The sequence below is a fragment of the Anarhichas minor genome, unplaced genomic scaffold (genome assembly GCF_050575085.1).
Source record: "Anarhichas minor isolate MPS153535 unplaced genomic scaffold, ASM5057508v1 ptg000129l, whole genome shotgun sequence".
Taxonomy (NCBI): Eukaryota; Metazoa; Chordata; class Actinopteri; order Perciformes; family Anarhichadidae; genus Anarhichas; species Anarhichas minor.
In genome coordinates, this window is record NW_027466575.1 from 131,972 (window position 1) to 150,000 (window position 18,029).

The 18,029-nt window shown below is 46.9% G+C and overlaps 2 protein-coding genes across 4 annotated transcripts in view; one reads left to right on the plus strand and one right to left on the minus strand.

Moving 5' to 3' along the window:
- Positions 1–1,970: 1,970 nt before the first annotated feature.
- On the minus strand, positions 1,971–15,637 carry LOC142941094 (zinc finger protein 646). 3 transcript variants are annotated; one of them, XM_076083358.1, is made up of 5 exons: positions 15,432–15,637; positions 7,727–10,473; positions 6,405–7,511; positions 6,214–6,310; positions 5,187–5,325 (listed from the first exon to the last, which is right to left on the minus strand). In XM_076083358.1, exons 2-4 carry the CDS (start codon positions 10,285–10,287, stop codon positions 6,232–6,234), a joined length of 3,747 nt encoding a protein of 1,248 aa, XP_075939473.1. In that variant the 5' UTR covers positions 10,288–10,473; positions 15,432–15,637; the 3' UTR covers positions 5,187–5,325; positions 6,214–6,231. The 3 variants fall into 3 exon arrangements, with proteins under 3 accessions (XP_075939471.1, XP_075939473.1, XP_075939472.1); XM_076083356.1 differs by lacking the exon at positions 6,214–6,310 and having other exon boundaries at positions 1,971–5,324; positions 15,432–15,635; XM_076083357.1 differs by lacking the exon at positions 5,187–5,325 and having other exon boundaries at positions 5,610–6,310.
- Positions 15,638–16,482: 845 nt separating this feature from the next.
- thoc6 (THO complex 6) overlaps positions 16,483–18,029 on the plus strand; it is a 13,505-nt gene continuing 11,958 nt past the window's right edge. Inside the window, exons 1-4 of the mRNA XM_076083366.1 lie at positions 16,483–16,625; positions 17,109–17,200; positions 17,285–17,349; positions 17,429–17,532. Coding sequence (XP_075939481.1) covers positions 16,611–16,625; positions 17,109–17,200; positions 17,285–17,349; positions 17,429–17,532 — 276 coding nt within the window. The 5' untranslated portion in view covers positions 16,483–16,610. The remainder of the gene's footprint in view (positions 16,626–17,108; positions 17,201–17,284; positions 17,350–17,428; positions 17,533–18,029) is intronic.

Consider the following 18,029-nt stretch of genomic DNA (forward strand, 5'->3'; position numbering starts at 1 on the left):
GAAGTTTAATAGCAGATAAATTCAGATTGATGGTTTTCAGGTGGAATATTTCCATCATATAAACTTAATGGTAATTATAACTCAAGGCTCAGAACATCGAGGTCGGTGTTTCAGAAGAACATTCTGGACGGGACGGCGAGGAAGGCGGACAATGTCCGTCTGGACGACGGTGGTGGTGGCGGCGGACTCCTCCAGTGCACCTTCATGTGGTGCCTCAGGTTGGACCGGGACGAGAAGCTCTTTGTCACACTGCTGGCAGGAGAACGGCTTCTCCTTGGTGTGGAAGCGGCGGTGGCAAACGAGGGCCACGGACACCCGGAAGGACTTTCCGCAGTCGGGGCACTGGTAACGTTTGGGCTCGGTGTGGATCCACCGGTGGTTCTTGAGGGACATGAGGTTGGGGTACTCCTTCTGGCAGGAATTGCAGAAGTAGGTCCCGGTCTTGTGGCTGTTCTTGTGGTTGAGCAGGGAGCTGGTGTGGCGGTAAGATCGTATACTATGAATTTTTTATGAATTAATATAACATATATATAATATATTTGGGGTGACCATGGCTCACTGGGTTAAGAGGGTTGTCTGGTAACCACAAGGTCAACGGTTCGATCCTCGACTGGGACGTGTCACGTGTCGAAGTGTACCTGAGCAATACACTGAACCCCCGGCTCCCCGGGCGCCTGTCATTGGCAGCCCACTGCTCCCTATATACAGGGATGGGTCAAATGCAGAGACAAATTTCCCCCTTAAAAGGGATCAATATAGTATAATAAATTTAAAAAAAATTAAAATAAGAACGTGTTCTGTGTTTCACTTTGTCTTTTTGTGACATCATACGCCACCATGGTCTCCAGTACCACTGCTATGCTGACAACACCCAGCTCTACATCTCCACCAAATCCATCACCCCCACCATCACCAACTGCCTCACAGATATAAAAACCTGGATGCAAGCAAACTTCCTCAAACTCAACACCGACAAATCTGAAGTCCTCATCATCGGCCCCAAATCATTAAACAAATCCCACCACAACTTCTCCCTCTGCATTGATGGCACCACTGTTCCTGCCTCCACACATGTCCGTAACCTCGGGATCATTTTCGATCGAACTCTCTCATATGAACGCCACGTCAATCAGATCACAAAAACCGCCTTCTTTCATCTCAAAAACATCGCCCGTCTCCGTCCCTCCCTCTCCTCCGCAGCCGCTGAAACACTCATCCACGCCTTCATCACCTCTCGACTGGACTATTGCAACAGCATCCTGTACGGCTCACCCACCAAAATCATCAATAAACTACAATACATCCAGAACTCACACTCCCAACCGCAACCTCAGATCTGCCGACGCCAACCTCCTTACCCCCCCTACTCTGTCCAAGCATCGGACCTGGGGGGACAGGGCCTTCTCCGTCCCTGCCCCAACACCTCAGACATTCTTCGTCACTCGCCACTTTCAAAACTGCACTTAAAACTCACCTATTCAAATCTGCTTTTAACCTCTAAAGTCAGTCATGTATGTTTTCTTTCTTTCTTTTCATGTTTATTTTATTTTTTCTTACTGTTATGTCATATATTTTGTTCTTATTATAAATGCTTCTATTGTTTCTGTTTAACATGTAAAGTGTCTTTGAGTGCCTTTTAAAGCGCTATATAAATAAAATGTATTATTATTCTTTTCCGTCAGACACTTTAAATCCTCCATTTTGCAATTAGTTTGAATCTTTTACTTTCTTTTAATAAGCTGATTTTGGCTCTTAAAATCCTTTTTCTCCAGTAAAATGTCAACATTATTTGACAATACGTTTTAAAATGTTCATTGTAATGTTTTTATGGGATACTTAGTGTATGATTTTAGACTGCAGACTATAAGTTGGTGTGTGTGTGTGTGTATATATAGCTTCATCAGCTCGTACAGGTGTTCCTAATAAACTGACCCGTGATTGTAAATGATTGGACACACTGACCTCCCCTGTGTTTTTTTCAGCTATTTATTGTCAGTACTCAGCAGTAAGGGTTATAGTATATGGACAAGTTTTTCTGTTAAGAAATGAATTATCAAAACATAGTTTATAAAAGTGTATAGTAAGCATTACATATATATGCATGGAAACAAAACGTTAAAACAAAAAAAGGGTTATAGTTGTTCCAAACCAAATCTTTTTCTTCTTCTCCTCTAAAAACTACTTGAAATGCAGGAAAAGTGTCAGAAAACCCAAATGAAAGGTGGAGGAGGAAGATGCAGAAATAAAAATAGAGAATGTACAGTTATTATTTCTGTGTTCTAGATCACATCGACTCCTACAGCACTTGACGGTTCACTGCACGGCTTTGACTTTTATTTTTTAACTAGCACCAGTGCTCCTGAAAACGCTGACAAACTGTGTTTTTAAACACACACAGAGGATTCCAAATAGTCAAAAAACGCAATTAAATATAAAGAAAAAAACAAAATAATAACACCAATAAATACAAGAGGTTACCATAAAAACATAAAAAGGTTCAAATGAAGAGGACTGAAAGCTCTCCAGATAAACAGGACCACGGAGTCGTCCCTTTCAATGCCAGTTTGATTTTTGTGAAACACGAAGTGATGTGAGGGGGGGGGGGGCAGAGAGATAAATATGGAAGAGAGGCATGATGGGAAGGCTCGACTGAGAAAGACCGTCACAACATCACTTAGTAAAAGGCAAGAAAACACTTTCCATCGTACAGTTCTTACATCTTCAGAGTCCATCATCTCCACAGAACAGGGGCATTGTGGGTAAGGTGTGGGGGGGGGGGGGGGGTGTTTACATCAACACAGCTCTAAACTCACACATCCTAAAGACTAGCGCCGTCCATTACCATTGTTAATAATAATCAGAATATAAATAAATGCATTACTACAATGATCTGTCGCCTTTTTTCCTTCTTATAAAATATCAGAAGTACGATTACAATAAAAGATCCAACGATGTACAACGTTACGATGTACAACGTTACGATGTACAACGTTACGTTCGTCTTTGTGGTTCTCTTCTCCTTTAAGGGCGAGACTCCGCCCTCGATCACACACAGAGACAGGGAGGAGCAACGGAGATGGGCAACGGAGAGGAGCAACGGAGAAGGGCAACGGAGATGGGCAACGGAGACAAGAAACGGAGACGGGCAACGGTGTACGAAGATGGGCAACAAAGACAGGATACGGAGACGGGCTAACTCATTTTGAACATCGACAAACAAGATGGCGTCGTGGTCGACTCAACAGAAACGTTGACTAAATAAACATTATGCTAATTATCCTCCATGAGTGGTTCTGTCTCTTTAAGATATCTGTACACGCTTAAAATATTAGCCGACGTAGCGATATTTAATTTTTTTTACAGTCTCAAATAATCATATTCATGACCGATTGACAGAAGAGTCCAAAACTCAAGGTCCACTTACTGTCTTTTACAGCTGAAAGCTCCAGAACAAAAGACAGGAAACTACTAAAGTTAACGTTAACTTTACTTCCACCAAAATAATTACTCAATATCAACTTACTAGCTTTTAAATCTGATGATGAAGACCACGTGGTAAAAAGATAGTAAGAGGTCTTTGAGTTCTGGTTGTTTACTTCACGACGTTCTGGAAGGAAATAATCTGTGTGTGAACGAGGACACACACACACACACACACACACACACACACACACACACACACACACACACACACACACACACACACACACACACACACACACACACACACACACACACACACACACACACACACACACACACACACACACACACACCAAAGCTCTCAGTCTCCAGCTCTGCACCCACATGGTCTCAAATGAAACACTTTGGACCAACTCGGGTCAGAACTCGGTCTAAAAACATTGTGACGAAGGGCACGAGAAGAAACACCAGCAGACCCGGGATGGAGGTGGGGAAACAGACTGCAGCACCAATCGGCTCCCGGGGTTGAAATGGACAAAAAAAAAAAAAACACACGGACTTCCCCAACGCCTCCGATGTCGACCATCACAGCAGCTCAGTCTACAAACCACAGGACTCATCAGTCCATACGAGCCGGGTCGGTCAGAACCAGTCTGGTTCCAGCTGACTGTGAGGCTCATAAACATGCAGCAGGAAGTAAGGCAGGTGTAGTGAACCATGTCAGTCTATGTGGGACACTTCTACAACCAGGACCTCGTGGGGACGTCCATGAAGGAAGGTCAGGAAAGTGTGTGTGTGTGGCGTCCATTTTGTGTCCTTCCTCCTGTTTAGTGAGTCTGTTCTGTCTCCACACACACTGCAGCCACACATGGAACAAAGTGAGGAAGAGGAGGGTGAACAGGAGGAAGAGCTACTTTTTTGGTACTTCCAGAAACCTTGGCATGTGACTGCACCCCCCCATCCCTAATGTTTCGCCCCCCCCCCACACATACACACACCCCTACCCCGACTCCCTCCCTCATCCCTTAGGTTATATGAAGGCGCCGCCGGGCATACCCAGGAAGTTGGGCGGCATGGGGGGGGGCGCCGTGGAGCCGCTCCAATGCACCTTCATGTGGTGCCTCAGGTTGGACCGGGACGAGAAGCGCTTGTCGCACTGCTGGCAGGAGAACGGCTTCTCCTTGGTGTGGATGCGGCGGTGGCAGACGAGTTGGGTGGAGACCCGGAAGGACTTTCCGCAGTCGGGGCACTGGTAACGTTTGGGCTCGGTGTGGATCCGCCGGTGGTTCTTGAGGGACATGAGGTTGGGGAACTCCTTCTGGCAGGAATTGCAGAAGTAGGTTCCGGTCTTGTGACTGTTCTTGTGGTTGAGTAGGGAGCTGGCGTGGCGGTAAGACCGGCCGCACTGATCACACACGTGGGGTTTGATGACCTCGCCTCGGCCGCGGGCTTTGCCCACGCCGCTCGGGTTGAGTCCTTGCTCTTGCATCAAAGTGAGGTCCAGGCCAGACCCCCAGCCCAGCTCCTGGGAGCCCCCGGCTCGGGGCTGCTGGGGTCTGGGCTGGTGGGGCTGCGGCGCCTGACCGTGGGTGATCTCCATGTGGAGCCTGAAGCTGGCCTGCGTGGGAAAAGCTCGCTGGCAGGACCGGCAGGTCAGCTCCCTCTGCTTCTGGTGGACGCGTCGGTGGTTGTATAGCTGGGAGGAAACACGGAAGGCCTTGCCGCAGTCGTGGCAACGGTGGCGCCGCGTCTCTGAGTGGATGCGGCGGTGGTTCTTCAGGGCGAGCAGGTTGGAGTAGGTCTTGAGGCACACGGCGCAGTGGTAGATGCCGACGGTGTGGGTGTTCTTGTGGTTGAGGAGGGAGCTGGCGTGGCGGTAGGAGCGACCGCACTGATCACATCTGTGCAGAGACAAGACAGGGAACAGCAAGGGGGGGGGGGGGGGGATTAGTAACGGAAGACGGTAGTTTTGTTTTCGCTGCTCTATCCAAGTTTATCTCACTTACTGGTTTACCACTTTTTCTTTACAATTATTGAAATACTTTAACATCTAAGATGTTGTACATACAGGTATATGATCTGAAATCCGGCTTAAAGCTTTCAAAGAAGACTTACTACAAAGTGGTGTACCATTTAAAGTTATGACTTCTACACAGGTCATAGGGGAGAGGACTGCTGGGGGGGGGGGACAAACTGTGGACAAACTACTGGGAGTTCATGCTGGGGGGGCTGGGAGGTATCTGCTGCTCCCTGCACTGCACAGATGGACACAAGCTTCAAACTCCTGCTTTTACATCTGGAAACAAATTTCAAAGACCGTCACCGCCTTCTTTTGGCTGGTTACTAAATTCTGTAATGATGAAAGATCCATCAAACATGCCCAAAGAACCTCAACCATGTCAGACTGTAGCAAAGCATCCTTTACCTGTTGAGAACATAAACCTCCAGACATGTGCAGTGCAGCTAGCTCCAAATACTTCCTGATCTTTCCTGTGATTTTTAGTTTGCCAACACATCAAAAATGCAAGAGCCCCCATCATAAAACTACATTGACTAATAACTGTCCGAAAGAAACAAACACAAACAAAGACTACAGTCAAAATCACAACAAGAGCAAAGCAACAAACAACATCAGTACTTGAGATTTAGCTAATATGCTACACACAAAATACTTCAATCAGATCTGTGTCAAAACAAAGCATGAAAACAAAACATCTAAAACATGTAGGAAGCCTAACAAATCCAAAAATGTGTGACATATGCTATCTGAAAGCAAACGGGTTTGACTTATCTGGTCTCTCCACTAATTCAATTTGTCCAAACTTCAGAAAAATCCGAATTCCGGCACGCGTATGGTCCCAAGGAAGCCGGATTGGAGATCATATACCTGTAATAGACACGTAGAGACCTAAATTTATCTTCACTACTTTTTTTTTGTTTTTCCAACTTCGTAGAATCACAAACAACTGACGAGAACTCACGTGTACCGACACTCGTCGCCCTCTCCCGCGGGTGCAGTGGCCTTCCTCCTCACTTCCATGCCTACCTGGTTGTCCCCGCAGCGGTGCCTGGCTAGACCGGATCTCCCCTGGAAGCTCTTCCCGCAGGTGGGGCAGCCGAAGGGGGTGGCGCCCTCCTCGTGGACCTTCTGGTGGTTCCGGAGGAATCTGGCCAGCCGGAAGGCCTTCCCACACGTGTGGCAGATGTGCTTCTTCCGCTGGGTGTGGATGCGCATGTGGTTGCGCAGCGCCATGTAGTTGGTGTACGGCTTGTCGCAGAAGTTGCACCGGAAGTTGCCCGTCTTGTGGGTGTGCTTGTGGTTCAGCAGGGAGCTGGCATGTTTGTAGGCACAGCTGCACAGGTCGCACGCGTAGGGCCTCTCGTCGGAGTCCAGGTCCACCGAGCTCCTCTCCAAGCTGATGTTGGTGGAGCTGTTGGTGGTGGTTGAGGACGAAGGCAGGTGCTGGGCCGGGCAGTCGTGGGCTGCGAGCTCATCCGCCGTGGTGAAGCCTTCACAGCAGCCATCGCACTCAAAATCCATCTGGACCCCGGGGCCCTGCGGCCCTTTGCACAGGCCGGCTGTAGTGTGGGTAGCTAGCTGCCTCTGTGTGCGGAAGCCCTTGCCACATTCTTGGCAGTTGTGCTTCTTCTGGGCGAAGTGGAGACGTAGGTGGTTCTTCATGGCCAGCCGGTTGGGGTATGTCGAGTTGCAGACATTGCAATGGTACTCCCCAATTTTGTGAAGGTTCTTGTGATTGGCCAGGCTGCCTGCATGCCGGTACGTCTTGCCACATTCTTCACAGGCAAAAGGCCGCCGTCCGGTCTCAGCTGGGTCAAACTTCTGTGGCCTGGAGGTTCCAGCTGAAGAGTAGGGCTTCTTGAAACCTTGATGGCTGTATTTCATCGCCTGGCTCTTTGAGGACTCCCCCCTCATAGTCTGCATTTGAGACGGGCCGGGCTGCTGGAAGCGGGAACCGTTGGGGCCGGTCCGAACGAGGCCTTTGGCTCGGTGCTCCTCGTGGAGACGAAGGTGGTTGATCAGCTGCTTTTGGATCTTGAACGCCTTGCCGCATTCTTCACACTTGTGCCTGCAGCAGGGATGGGCAGAGATGAAAGAAACAACAGAATCTCTGTAAATACGTGACATTTCTAAACTTGGTGGAATTAAACACGACCCTTTGTGGAGGATATTACTTTATGCATTATGGCCCAGATTATGGCATTATGGCTTGACAACGATCCGTCATACCACTAGATACAATCAAAACATGGATACAAATTTTTTACAGGATCAGGGACCTACCTCTTTAGATCAAAGTGGGTCCTTTGGTGGTTCTTGAGAGCCAGCAGATTGTAGTAGCGTTTCTGACACACCAAGCAGCGGAAAACACCAGTCTTGTGGGACTTCTTGTGGTTAAGGAGTGAGCAGGGGTGTCTGTATCCTCGACCGCATTGGTCGCACTTGTGGGGCTTGTCGCTTTGGTCTACCATAGGCCTACGTCCATCGCCGCCGACATCACGGCTTCCTCCTGCAACCCCACCGCTGACACCGTCTCCTCCAGACATCCCTTTGGCTCCGTTCAGGCCTTGCTTGCTCAGGGAGCTTCCCCGATTCTTACCAGGGCACAGGTGGGTGATCAGGTGGTGGCGGTCAGCAAAAAACATGCCACAGTCAACACAGATGTGGTTGCGTCCATCCATCTTGTCATTGCCATTAGCCGAGCTGCCAACGATACCCTGTTGCTGGCCGTCCGGCCTTTGGGGACCGTGGACTAACTGGTGATTCAGGAGGTCCTGCTTCCTGGAGAAGCTCTGGCCACAGGTGGAGCAGATCATCCTCCACTCTTGCTCTAAGGTGGAGGGTCCTGGCCCCGTCGGGTTATTGGCATGGCTACGCAAGTGGCTTCTGAGGGCCCTGAGGCTTGCGTAGTGGTTGCCGCACACCGAACACTGATACACTTCACCGTCGTCCTCGTCATCTTTGTCATTGCTACCCATTCTCTTGCCTCCGCTCTGGGAGTATTGTCGTTGGCTGCTGCCTTCTTTCAGGCTGCTGGAGCTCCCGGTGGGCAGCGAGGTTCCACTGGAGCTGTGGTAGTTCATGCTGCCCATGAAACCATTGGACATGGTGCTCTGCTGCGGTTGCGGCTGCTGGCCGCGACGGGGACACATGTGCGACTTGATGCCGGATACGTCTCCGTACATCTCGCCGCAGTCGGCGCACACGTGTCTGTCGGCCTGACGATGGGCAGAGTTGCTCTGAGAAAGAGAGCTGCCGTCGAAGCGATCGTGGAACTCGAGAGAGTCCAGTCCACTGCTGTGGCTACCGTCCGGTACAAAGTGGGCGGCATCCCCTAGATTCCCTGGAAGGGAAATTGGAGTGGTTGCACCGCTGCCCTCCTGGACGTAGCTTTGCTGGGAGTCCAGAGTAAGCGGCTCCGGAGACAACCAGTCATTGCTGTCGTTATTGATCGACTGGTTGGAGCCACGCCCCTTGTGACTTCGTAGGTGGCTGTGTAGCGCTGCCAGGTGAGGGTACTGCTTACAACAGATAGTGCACTGGTAGTGGCCCGTCTGATGGCAGCGTTTGTGGTTGACAAGGCTTCCTGCGTGCCGATAGCTTTTGCCGCATTCACCGCACTTAAAGCGGCGCTCTCCATCATCTGGAGAGTTGGGCTGGGGCACACGGCCTCCGGAGGGGGAAGACACCGAGCCCTGTGAACCGGAACTTAGTGTGTCCGAGTTCAGGAGGGAGCTGTCCTGTCCGTGGGAGCCCGGGTGGGGATCATGGGTCAGATAGTGGACTTTCAACGTCTCCAGATCTGGGTGTCCTGCGCCACAGTATGCGCATGTGTAGATGGGATTGTTGACCGGAGGGCCCATTATGGGGTCGTAGGGACCTCTTTTGTCACTGGGCACGGGCGGCAGCGGCAGAGGGTCACCCAGAGTGGGGGGGTACGCCGTGGATCGAACCGCGCTCAGATTGTGGGGCATGATGCCCGGGAAGCTGCGCGGCAGGCCGAGGGAGGGCGAGGCCGCGTTGTGCAACAGGATGTGCTCCTGAAAGTCTGTCTTATTGGGCAGCGCTATCTGGCACAGGTGGCAGAAGCACGAGGCTGTGTCGTCGCTCTGGGACGACTGCGTGCCACCGCGCTCCGAACCGTGGAGGCTGCTGCTGCTCACCATGGTCGCCCCGGGGGTCTTGAACTTCGAGTGAGTTCTCTCGTGGCTGTTTAACGCAGCCAGGTTGCTGAATTGTTTAAAACACACAGAGCACTTGAAAGTTCCTTGCTGGTGACACTTCTTGTGGTTCACCAGGCTGCCGTGGTGCCGGTAGGTCCGGTCACACTGGTCGCACTTGAAGGGTCTGTCCCAGGCGTCGTCTGATTCGGGGGAGCCTTTTTTCCCGTGGTCGTCTGTCTCGTGGCTTTGTAGGACACTATGTCCCATACCACTATTATTCAAATGAGGGCGCCCAAACCCGTCCGAGAGGTCTTGGGCGAGACCGTAGTCCCTCTCGTCGTGTCCTGCCTCTTCGGGCACCTCTTCGCTCTCTTCCTCTGCGTGGGCGCTACTAGGGGACAATGTATGAATACGTAAATGGTTCTTCAACGCGACGGCGTTGGGCAGCGTACGGGTACACACGGGGCACTGGAACGAACCCACCTCGTGAGACTTCTTATGATTGGCTAAGCTAGCTGCGTGCTTGTAAATACGACCACACTGTTCACACTCGAAGCGACCGTTCTCTTCCTGCTGATAATGTGCTTTCATATGTTCTAGGAGACTTGGAGTACTCGGACAAACCATATCACACTCTTTACAGGGGAAACCCTTGGCTCGACTCATATCATGCATTGCCATAGTACTCTGAAGCGAATCGGGCGGTGGGAAATGACGGTTCACAACAAAAGCAATGAACAGTGACGTTAGGGAGCTTAGCTCTTCAGCTGAGGGCGGCCATTCTCTCCCCAGAGCGAGGTCCGGGCAATCAGGGCCCACCTTGGGAGGAGGCGGGCCTGCGGGGTCACACCAGCCAATGAGGTATCACTGTGGAGACAAGAAGAAGAGACAGGAAGGTTATTTAAAGGGTCAACGTAACACTTTAAATGAGTAATATTCATTGACAGCTCATTTAAACCCACTTAAATAATCAAAATCATCCGATTACTTTGAAGTTTGTTAAACTAAGACAATCCTATAATCTTTAAACTATCTAGAAGTATGAAAGATTATTAAACTATTGTGACAGTTGGCGGATCTTTGGTGATATTTGATAGTTTCTTATATATATCGTTTTAAACTTGTGATGGGCATTTTATTTTAAAGATTGAATTATTCGTAAGTAAACAAATAAAAACAAACAAAATAAGACGTCACTCTACAGCAGATTATTTATTCAACCTTTTATTTAGACTTTAAAACTAAACATGTATCAATGATGTCATTGTTTTTAATACAAGTAAAAAAACACGTGTATACACACGTTTATATAGAACGTAAACATTATAACTAATGATTCTTGTTCTTATTGATTAATCTGACGTCTTTTTTCAGACAAAATATTAATTTCTTTGATATTAAACAAAGAAAAGCAGAAAATAAACAAAATTTAAAAAGCAGGAAACCGTGAATGTTTGATGTTTTTATATAGAAACAGAATTGGACACAGTCACTCACACACACACACACATACAGTCACACACAAATAACTTAATAATTATTACAATATGATGTTAAACATGAGCAGAGCTGAACCAGGACACCGAAAACCCAACAGAACCAGTCTGAAGAATATAGAGGCAGTATCCAGACCAGCAGTGCTGGGCGGTATACCGGTTTTAATTTCCCGTATGATATACATTTTTCACACACCGTCATACCGGTGCATAGAAACAACTTCTGTGACTCTTCAACAGGCAGCAAGATATATTGTTGGCCATACTTGTGTAGAGTGTGTTGAGAGGGACCTCTAGTCATGGTTATAACTTTATAACAACACTTAATAACCCACACCTAACGCTCTGTAACAACAAAGCACCACGACACAACAGTTTGTGACACATAAACAATTTGTAACACTAATAATTGTACATTTATAAAATTACACCATATCAAGACCAGCAACCAAACCAGCAACTAGACCAGCATCCAGACCAGCATCAAGACCAGTATGCAAACCAGCATCCAGACCAGCAACCAGACCAGCATCAAGACCAGTATGCAAACCAGCATCCAGACCAGTAACTAGACCAGCAACCAGACCAGTATGCAAACCAGCATCCAGACCAGCAACCAAACCAACATCCAGACCAGTAACTAGACCAGTATGCAAATCAGCATCCAGACCAGTAACTAGACCAGCAACCAGACCAGTATGCAAACCAGCAACCAGACCAGCATCAAGACCAGTATGCAAACCAGCATCCAGACCAGTAACTAGACCAGCAACCAGACCAGTATGCAAACCAGCATCCAGAAAAGTAACTAGACCAGCAACCAGACCAGTATGCAAACCAGCATCCAGACCAGTATGCAAACCAGCATCCAGACCAGTATGCAAACCAGCATCCAGACCAGTATGCAGACCAGCATCAAGACCAGTATGCAAACTAGCATCCAGACCAGTATGCAAACCAGCAACCAGACCAGTATGCAAACCAGCAACCAGACCAGCATTCAGACCAGTATGCAAACCAGCATCCAGACCAGTAACTAGACCAGCATCCAGACCAGTAACTAGACCAGCATGCAAACCAGCATCCAGACCAGCATCCAGACCAGTATGCAGACCAGCATCCAGACCAGTATGCAAACCAGCATCCAGACCAGTATGCAAACCAGCATCCAGACCAATATGCAAACCAGCATCCAGACCAGCATCAAGGCCAGTATCCAGACCAGCATCAAGACCAGTATGCAAACCAGCAACCAGACCAGTAACTAGACCAGCAACCAGACCAGTATGCAAACCAGCATCCGTACCAGTAACTGGACCAGCAACCAGACCAGTATGCAAACCAACATCCAGACCAGTATGCAAACCAGCATCAAGACCAGTATGCAAACCAGCATCCAGACCAGTAACTAGACCAGCAACCAGACCAGTATGCAAACCAGCATCCGTACCAGTAACTGGACCAGCAACCAGACCAGTATGCAAACCAACATCCAGACCAGTATGCAAACCAGCATCAAGACCAGTATGCAAACTAGCATCCAGACCAGTATGCAAACCAGCAACCAGACCAGTATGCAAACCAGCAACCAGACCAGCATTCAGACCAGTATGCAAACCAGCATCCAGACCAGTAACTAGACCAGCATCCAGACCAGTAACTAGACCAGCATGCAAACCAGCATCCAGACCAGCATCCAGACCAGTATGCAGACCAGCATCCAGACCAGTATGCAAACCAGCATCCAGACCAGTATGCAAACCAGCATCCAGACCAATATGCAAACCAGCATCCAGACCAGCATCAAGGCCAGTATCCAGACCAGCATCAAGACCAGTATGCAAACCAGCAACCAGACCAGTAACTAGACCAGCAACCAGACCAGTATGCAAACCAGCATCCGTACCAGTAACTGGACCAGCAACCAGACCAGTATGCAAACCAACATCCAGACCAGTATGCAAACCAGCATCAAGACCAGTATGCAAACCAGCATCCAGACCAGTAACTAGACCAGCATCAAGACCAGTAACTAGACCAGTATGCAAACCAGCATCCAGACCCGTATGCAAACCAGCATCCAGACCAGTAACTAGACCAGCAACCAGACCAGTATCAAGACCAGTATCCAGACCAGCATCAAGACCAGTATCCCGACCAGCAACCAGACCAGTATGCAAACCAGCAACCAGACCAGTATGCAAACCAGCAACCAGACCAGTAACTAGACCAGCAACCAGACCAGTATGCAAACCAGCATCCAGACCAGTATGCAAACCAGCATCCAGACCAGCAACATGACCAGTATGCAAACCAGCATCCAGACCAGTATGCAAACCAGCATCAAGACCAGTATGCAAACCAGCATCCAGACCAGTAACTAGACCAGCATCAAGACCAGTATGCAAACCAGCATCAAGACCAGTATGCAAACCAGTATCCAGACCAGCATCAAGACCAGTATCCCGACCAGCAACCAGACCAGTATGCAAGCCAGCAACCAGACCAGTAACTAGACCAGCACTTGTTGCTGTCTTCAAACGTTAAATATTAATAAAAATATGCGAAATAAATGTTTATTCATAATAATAATTATTCTGTGAATCGAAATAAATACAGAATATGAAACTTTTCTTCTTTCACATTAAACTCATTAATATTATTTATTATTATTATTATTAATAGTAATTGTATTAATAATAATAATAATTCATATTATTATCTGAACAAACTGAATTATTGGAGCTAATAACTGTTAATAATTAAACAATGGTTATTTACATCACGTGTTGCTATTTTCACAATATTCTTGATTTGTAATAAAATATTTGAATATATAATTCAAATGTACTTTCTCTTTGGTGTGTTTTTTGTGTTTCCTGTAGAATTGAATGTAGGTTTTTGTACATTTGTACCGTTTGTTGTACTGCTGAACTCCTGAGTATTCACAGTATTTATACCTCCAGCTGTGTACTCTCACTATTAACATTACTACAATAGGTTTACTGTGTATTCTATATGTATACTCTTAGATGATACTGTGTATTTACTACTCATTGAAGTATTAGTTTAGACATAAACATGTTAGTAAATTAATTCATGAAAAAATTAAATACAATCTGTGGTGTTTTCTGCTTGTTTTTATATTGTAACTGTTGTTATGAACTTCAGTGATAATAAAGTTTTAATCTCATTTTTTTAATGTGAAATATGTTTGACAGATGAAAAGCGTCAGATTTGAATGAAGAAGACAGCAGCCAATCAAAACGCTTCCTCTCAGGTTTAATGTAAACAAACCAGTTTACAACAAACAAGAGAAAAACTGCGTTTTATTCACTAAAAAACAATCACGCAGATGTGGGTGGATTCACACATGGAGCCGTTGTTTTGATCGGGGCTTCATTAAACTAACATTTTATATATATTTGTACATTTTAATAAACTTGCTCCATATTTAGACCCTAACCCACGTGACCTTGGTCCGTCTCTCTTCTTCTCTCTCAACCCTCCAGCCGGATGTTTTATCCGGACAAAAGCGGGGAGATCTCCTCCGACATTTACTGTTGAACCGGGGTGGGGGGCAGATAAACGGGGGTTTACTTTAAATAAACTACAAATAAAGCTCGGTTTTTAATGGTGCGTTTCCTCCAGAATAAAGTCCAGAGACAACAGCTACAGCCGCCGGACACACTCTCACTGAGACCCCCCGTTTCATTTGGAAAATGGCTTTCTATCGAGCAGAGAGCCATTTTCCCCCCAATGCTAACGGGGATAGCATCTTTTTAGCCCCACAAAACACAACCTAGCACACAGCCCGCTGGCTACAGCTACGTGTAGTTATTATTATTAAAAAAATAAACAAGACGCGCGTTAACTTATCAACAACATTCATGGTTTTATTTTAAAATAAGTATTTGAGGACACGTAGGTGAAAGAGAGTCAAGACACACGGCCGAGCTAGCGTTAGCACCGAGCTAGCGTTAGCATCAATCCCCCTCCTCCTCCGATGAGAGAAAGGGGGTAAAACGGAAGTAGGAAAACCACAAAATGGTAAACAAAAACAACAAAACAGCTCAACACACAGAGCTGCACGGGTTACAAATACTCCCAGTGTGTATTTATAAGTACATTATGAATACAATGACAGTAAACTGTCGCCGCTGCAGGAGCTCGTTAGAGTAGCATCGAAGGTTAGCATCCTGAGCTAACCCCTGAGCTAGCCCGGAGCTACACAAAGATCTCTCGGCCCCCATTGATGGAAAACCCTCGTTGGTTGTTTTTTTCTTTATATATATATATGAGTCGTGTTTTTTCCCGCGCAACACTTACCCCTCAATCGGCCTCTGCGCCCGCGCGAGGTGAACGATGCACCGCGTGGAAGATGTAAAAAAAATAATAATAATGTGCACGTTTTTCACGGATTCGGCATTTTATATTTTTCTCCTCCTCCGGTTCAAACACCGACTTTTGGTTCTTGGTTCTTGGTTCTTGGTTCTTCCCCCCCCGCTCGCGCTCCCTCTCCCTCTCCCTCTCCCTCTCGCGCACTCTCTCTCTCTCTACCGCCGCTTCGCCAGCATACTTCCTGCCGCTGCCGCGCCGCCGCCGCTGCGCGTAATCATGCGCAGAATAAAAAGAAAAAAAAAAGCCGAACAGAGATCTTCATCGTTTACGATGCAAATAACACTCTGAGGTCATTTTATCAGCTTTTATCATCCTGTTTAATGACCAATAATCAATATATATATATTCATCAAGTAGTATGCATCTTTATACACGTTAGAGATAAATATAGTACGCCTTAGTGTACTACATCTCAGAGCAACATTATACTTTTTACAGTACTACATATTTTACAGTGCGTCGTATTTTAAAAGTCTTTATGTTTTAGTTTGTAAAATGTTAAAGTTATTAAATAAAGGAGATGAAGACAGGAGAAAGTATCAGAAAATAGAAAGTACAAGTACGAGTTATTTTCTACCACTGATGTTTGTCTTTTTATGCAAAATACATGAAACAAAATAAAGTACATAATATTTACAGATGTTTATGGTGGTTTGGTTTGTTCATTTGGTCACTTCTTCAATAAATCCAATAAGACGGTTTACTTCCACATCACAAATGTGTTCAGGTCTTTCTGTTGCATTAAAGACATAAATCTGTTTGTAGATATTAAACAATATGAAATGAACCCACTCTGTGCTGACAGGGTATTAAAGCTTTGTGCTGCTTCATATATATCCACAGGTTATTATTATGTGATTTGTCACAATTCATTTTTTTAAATCAATAGTTTAGTTTATTATTATTTTGTTTACGATTTAATATCTTTCACTATTTATTTATGAACTACGTGACCCAGAATCCCTTGCGTCAGCACTGACGTCATATTCCCTCGCCCGTGTTCCGCTCGTTCCCTCCTCGCATCGTTGGTGATTTTTCTGCTTTTATTACCGACTCTTCTCTCCGGTAGCAGCCGTTTAACGAGCCCCGCGTGTCGGTGTGAGCAGCATGGGTCCCGTCGAGGTAAACTACGATGATTATGTTCGTTAACCGGACGTTAACGGGGATACAGGGGAGACAGATGTCTTTGTCCGCCTCAGGGTCAGGGTTAGAGTTCTGGTGATTCAGTGTTTTCTAGCTCGTTAGTAAACGTTTAAACACGTTTGAATACACGGTCACGTGGCAGAGACTCTCGTGGTGTTTGAATGTGTAACAATAAGTCAATGAGCACAGATTGTAACGTTAATACATCTCTTTATGTCGCTTCTCCTTTAAGATTCAGAGGAGTGATGATATTAAAGTCTGCTGCATGTTAGATCGTGTTGATACGAGCTGAGGTCAGCACACTTTAACACGGTGGTGATCATTGATCATGTGGCTTCATTATTCATATTAATGGAGTTGTATTATGACGTTAGTAAAGCATTAATAAAGCGTGTTATTCAGAGGCTCGACAGAACATAATTCATATATTATTATAATAATAACACAGCTGTCGTCCTGCAGCTCCTCCACATGTCCGTCTTCTCTCAGAGTTTCTCTCCCTGTGGTCGATTTCTAGCAGCTGGAAACAACTACGGAGAGATCGCTGTGTTCAGGTCAGAGACTCCAACGCATCAATGCAGAGCTCTGTTATATTCATATTAATGTTCACATTCATATTAATGATCGTTGTGTTGCAGCCTGTCGGCAGCTCTGAGTCCAGACGCCACCGCTCTGAGTCAGAAACCTGTTCTCACCTTCACAGGTAAGTCAAAGTAGATTCACATGGTTTTTGTTTAGCTCTCCTGTGGTTGAGTTCTCTAATATCCTACACTCTCCTCCAGCCCATGAAGGCCCCGTGTTCTCCCTCCTCTCCACTGACTGTCACCTCCTCAGTGCAGGAAACGGAGAAATCAGCTGCTGGAGCTGGAGTGAGCTCATCAAGAAGGTGACTGTCTTTTTAAGTCTTGACAGGTGGTTCACAGGACCACGCCTAAACACACAGGAACACGCCTAAACACACAGGAACACGCCTAAACACACAGGAACACGCCTGAACACACAGGAACACGCCTAAACACACAGGAACACGCCTGAACACACAGGAGCACGCCTAAACACATAGGAGCACGCCTAAACATGCCTAAACATGCCTAAACACACAGGAACATGCCTGAACACGCCTAAACACACAGGAACACGCAGGAGCACGCCTAAACACACAGGAGCACGCCTAAACACACAGGAGCACGCCTAAACATGCCTAAACACACAGGAACATGCCTGAACACGCCTAAACACACAGGAACGCGCAGGAGCACGCCTAAACACACAGGAGCACGCCTAAACACACAGGAGCACGCCTAAACACACAGGAGCACGCCTTAACATGCCTAAACACACAGCCTAAACACGCAGGAACACGCCTAAACACACAGCCTAAAC